Genomic DNA, 4,965 nt, shown 5'->3' with positions numbered 1-4,965 from the left:
GCTACATTTGCTTAAAGTGCGAACTACAACAAATTCGATGAAAAATGTTGGAGTAAACGACAAATTGTGTTACAAAATTGAATTATTTACAAGAAAAAAAAAGTTTGCCTTCTTTTAAGACGAAATTATATTGTAATTAAGAAATTGTAAGGAAACGGAAAATCGGAAATTGATTGTATACATTTGATTTTTAATAAGCAACGAAAGAAAGAAAGATAACAATGAACAAAAGTAAGTTTAATTTCAATTATTTTCCCATTTGGAAAGGAAAAAAATAATTAGGCGATTTTGTTTCAATTATTGTTAGATATATTGATGGATTCAATTAAGTAAACTTACAAATTTTGAAGATTTCACTGTTCCATCTCATATGAAATGAATGAATTTAGAAATTCTTTTTTTGAGACGATATGATATTTTTAAGATTTAATTAATTCATGTATTAATCATAAATAATTATTTGTCAAGTATGTTGTCTTTCACTTCATATTTTGTAATTTAATTGCATTATCATTTTAAATTATTCCATGTTTTATTACGTGACGAAGTTTTTTAGAAATAGCAGTGAGCGAAGAATCAAAATCAACCGATGAATCTGAAATCGATTTATCATTAAGTAATGTTTGATATGAAAAATAAACTTCTCGATAGACTGGCTGAAAAGTTTAATTTTATGCTCTTTTTAACGCTTTTCTCTCTTTTTTGAACCAAATAATTTTTTTTTTCTTTTTGGTAAAAAGTTTTTCCTTTTAATTTTTAAAAATAATAGCTTATGACAAACAATGGAGATAATTAGCAAACTTTATGCAGTATTTCATATAAGTAATAGGTTCTTCATGATATGAAGATTGTAAAATAATGTCAACTAACTTATGCAACTCGAGAAAAAAAAATATTATTTGGATTGTTTCGCAGAATAATCAAATGTAATTTAATAAATTTTCTATTTCAAGGTGCAAGCCAAAAAGTTTCACATTCAGCACAAAATCAACAAGTTCAGGTATTGTTTGAAATTTAAATAATTGTTTGGCAAACATTAAATTAAAACCATAGTTATTAAATATCTGCTTAAATTACTAGCAATTATGAAGTTTTTCTGGAAGGAAATTACCCATTTTGAATAGTTTTTTTTGTTTGATTTTGAATTTAATGAAATAAAATTTAATAACATAAGTAATTTAATAAAATTTAATAAAATTTAATAATATAAGTTATTCGTCTAGATGTATTAGGTGTATTGTTTCAGTTTGCTAAAGAAAATGCACTTGCATCAGATGGCGAAAGTAATTTTGTCGCAGGTATCACAATTTCCATTCATTATTTTGTAACAAGAAGTAAAAAAGTTATTTTGCAATTCACACTTTGGAATGAAAAATACAAGGAATAACGATTATATATGAATATAAAATGATAACTATATGAATATGATTAAATATAATTATAATTAAACAAATAGGTGTAATTAAATAAATACATTATGTCTAATTGTAATTAAATAAATAATTTATGTGTTTTTTGTGTAAATTTTTGCAAAAATTTCATCTTGTTAATGTACTTTTTGTGTTGAATGAGAGAGAGCTGGAAGAGGGCAAAAAAAATAAATAAATAAATAATGGAAATTTGTTGATCATAAAAATGATTTAATTTTTTGATAAATTCTTAATATTTAATTTTTTTTTTATTTCTTAATTATAATAATTATTAAAGTATTTGAAATTTTTGAAGAAAAAATAAAAAAATAGGTCAATGGAAGATTTGACAGAATCATTGCCAGCTTATCCTATCGATGAAGATAGTTCGAAAAAGAAATTATCATTTTCAAGTGATAAAAAATGAAGTACTTTCAGTTCAGTAAATGTCAAAACATGAAAATATTAGTAAAGTACTATTGAATTAAGGGAAAAAATTATGGTACACTTAAATAGTGTAACGCTCAATTAGGATGTATGTCTATTATAATTGACGGTCATTTTAAAATATTGAAGATACGAGCGCTATTGGTGCAATGATTCATGGTGCCAATGATTTGGCGGCAATGACCACTGTTGCAACTGCAAATGCTACTAGTGATATTACAACACCAGAAAATGATGTTAAGAAATTTCAGTCCTTTTGTGAATGGAAAATTAAACGTCAAAGCTTGTTTTCTAATCATTTTTGAAAAAGGAAAAAAGCCAATAATAAATGCTATCGTAGTAATAAATAAATTTGCGATCAAATCAGTTATGCTAATTTTTTCACACTCAATGTTTTTGATAATTTTTTCATTTTTCATTTTTTTTTTTTCATTAAAAAATTCAAAATGTTTTAATGGAAAAAGGACGAAAAAGTTATCTTACTTTTGATATAAATTTCTTTTAAACTTTTGTTTTTTTTTTTTTTTCTGTATTAAAAAGTTAAATTTTCAATTAAAAAAAAAAATGAATAAAAAAAAAAAAAAACCAATAATTTTAGGTGCAAATTTACTTACATATTTTGGCACTGATGAAGAAGAATTATTGTCATACATCGATTCATATAATGCAAAAATGATACATATTGAGCCAATTTTAAAACCATTTCTTGTGGATTATATACCAGCTGTTGGTGACGTTGATGCATTTATAAAAATACCACGACCAGATGAGGTCAAATTTTCATTTTCTATTTTTTTTTCTTTTTTATTTTCTATTTCATTTTCTTTTTTCTACTTTTCAATTAATTTTTTTTTTTTTTTTTTGTTGACTCATCTCTTGCTTGCTATTTCATAGTTTTAGAAATCGTGAAAAAATTTATATAATTTTTATATAATTAACGGCATTGTTGAATCTTTATTGTTATTTTTAATTCATTTTAACAATAATTATAATTAATTTTCGGTATTATTGGAATTTTAGATACTTTTTACACTTTAATAATTCTGTATTTTTTTTTTTTTTATAATTTAAATTATGAGTGCACCGAATAATAGCTTAAAAATAAGTTATAATTTAATAAGCCCTTTTTAAAAACAATGAATTTATTCTTCCTTTGCAAACTTTATAAATTTTGATAAATTTTTGTAAGTAAACTATTTAATTTTTCTTTATTCAAATCAATACATATTGCAGTAGATTGTTAATTAGCATTGAAAATTTATTCATATGCTATTTAGATGTTTAATTAATAACTTACTTTTGGAATTAGCAACCTCTGTTTGTAAGTTTCATAAACTTTTGCCATTTTTTTTTTTTTTTAATTAAAGTAATTTTTTTCTCTAATGTTAATAGAAATGATAACATAAACTGTAGAATTTACAATCATTTAAATCAGAAATGATGTCCTTGAGAAAAAATTTTCTTAATAAGCTTTTATGATTAGAAGTTGATTTATTGTACAGATGGAAGATGATTTGGGTTTGGTAGTGTTGGATGAGCCAGCACTGGAACAAAGCGATCCCATTATTTTAAATTTGAAAATACGTAACGAATTAAAACATTGTACAAATACACTAGCAAAGGATATACCGGTGAAAAAATTGGAACGAGCTGATGAAAATATTGAAGAAATTGAACATTGGATAAGTAGTATTAAGGTTTTTTAGTACTATAATTTTTTAGTTATAAATGTAATCTTGATTCATTTTTTTTAAAAAATATTTTCAATCAAAGTCTAAATTGAAAGAAAAGGAAAAAAGGAATTAATTTAGATTATTAAACTAAAATTAATAAAATTATAAATTTTTTCTTGCTTTTTCCTTTTAGGAAATACATCGAACTAAACCAGCTGATATTGTAATATATACCAAACCGATGCCAAATGTTGAACATTTAATGCAAGAATGGCCAACTGAAGTGGAGAATTTGCTAAAAAATGAACAGGTGGTTATAACATTTGGTTAATTGTTGTTAGACTATCGGAATGATAATCTGATAAAAGTCATTTGATCTATTGGTAACTGAATAAATAAATGCTTCAGCTCTAAATGGTTAAGAAAATAAGCTCAAATTTAGAAGCTAGACCATATTATTGCTATTATATTCCGAAATAAGCCATATTATTGCCGTTGTTATTGTTTTTGTTGTTTTTGTCCCAGCATTTTTTCTTTTTTGTTTCCTTGTTTACTCATTCTAGCATTGTCACTAAAGATGGATTTTCATTTTCCCTGAAAGTATATCATTTTACTGCTTTTGTTATCCTAACAGATTCTGTAATGTTAACGTTATAACACTTTTATTTTAATTATATAATTTTATTTAATTCATTAGAAATTTTTGGAACTTTTAAATTAATTTTTATTTCGTATGCATAATATTATATAAAATAACAATAAGATGAAATGAATTTAACCAATATTATTTATTATTTTGCAGTTACCAAGCGCAGCATTGGATGTTTCACTGGAAGATTATGTTGATATTTGTTTGGCATTATTAGACATACCTGTGCAAAAATCTCGAATTCAATCACTTCATGTACTTTTTACATTGTTTGCCGAATTCCGCAATTCACAACATTTCCGAAAGTTGACTAAAAATAATTTCATGAATAACAGTAATGATGTATTTAATGGACGTAATAATCATAATGAACCGGAACGGCTTGAACTGTAATCATGCAAATTTTCGGTTTTGTTTTTCCGTATTTGATAAAATAAGCATTTTGTTAATTTAATATTTAAAAATTCACAAAATAAATTGAACAGCAAAATGATGACATTTCATAAATGGTTAAGGACATTTTATTAGAAAAGAAAAAATTTTCTGGTCAATAGGTATGTTCAATGCAGCTATTAACATTATTAATTTCATGGCCAAATCTTTGTTACTCTCTTTTTTAACCAATAAACAAATTTACTTTTTATTCGTCGCAATTTAATCACTTCTGATTTCACATTTTACTTCCACACATTTTAATACACATTCCAATATTGCGAATTCTTTTGCAGTATTTCAGTAATAAAATAAAATATTCAAGTACTAATACAAAATCTATAACTGCTAAATG

The 4,965-nt window shown here is 24.1% G+C and overlaps 1 protein-coding gene across 1 annotated transcript; it reads left to right on the top strand.

Annotated features, from left to right (window-relative positions):
* Nucleotides 1-221: 221 nt before the first annotated feature.
* Bma-dyf-6 (Uncharacterized protein) lies at nt 222-4,571 on the top strand (the record flags this gene model as incomplete). The annotated part of the gene is made up of 9 exons (XM_043075541.1): nt 222-231; nt 557-616; nt 954-1,000; nt 1,247-1,298; nt 1,986-2,114; nt 2,455-2,627; nt 3,359-3,553; nt 3,723-3,839; nt 4,332-4,571. The coding sequence occupies 9 exons, from the start codon at nt 222-224 to the stop codon at nt 4,569-4,571; spliced, it is 1,023 nt and encodes a 340-aa protein (XP_042931475.1).
* Between the last annotated feature and the right edge of the window lie 394 nt (nt 4,572-4,965).

This window comes from Brugia malayi (assembly GCF_000002995.4).
Source record: "Brugia malayi strain FR3 genome assembly, contig: Bm_v4_ChrX_scaffold_001, whole genome shotgun sequence".
NCBI classification, from domain to species: Eukaryota; Metazoa; Nematoda; class Chromadorea; order Rhabditida; family Onchocercidae; genus Brugia; species Brugia malayi.
This window is presented reverse-complemented; position numbering and strand designations above follow the sequence as displayed.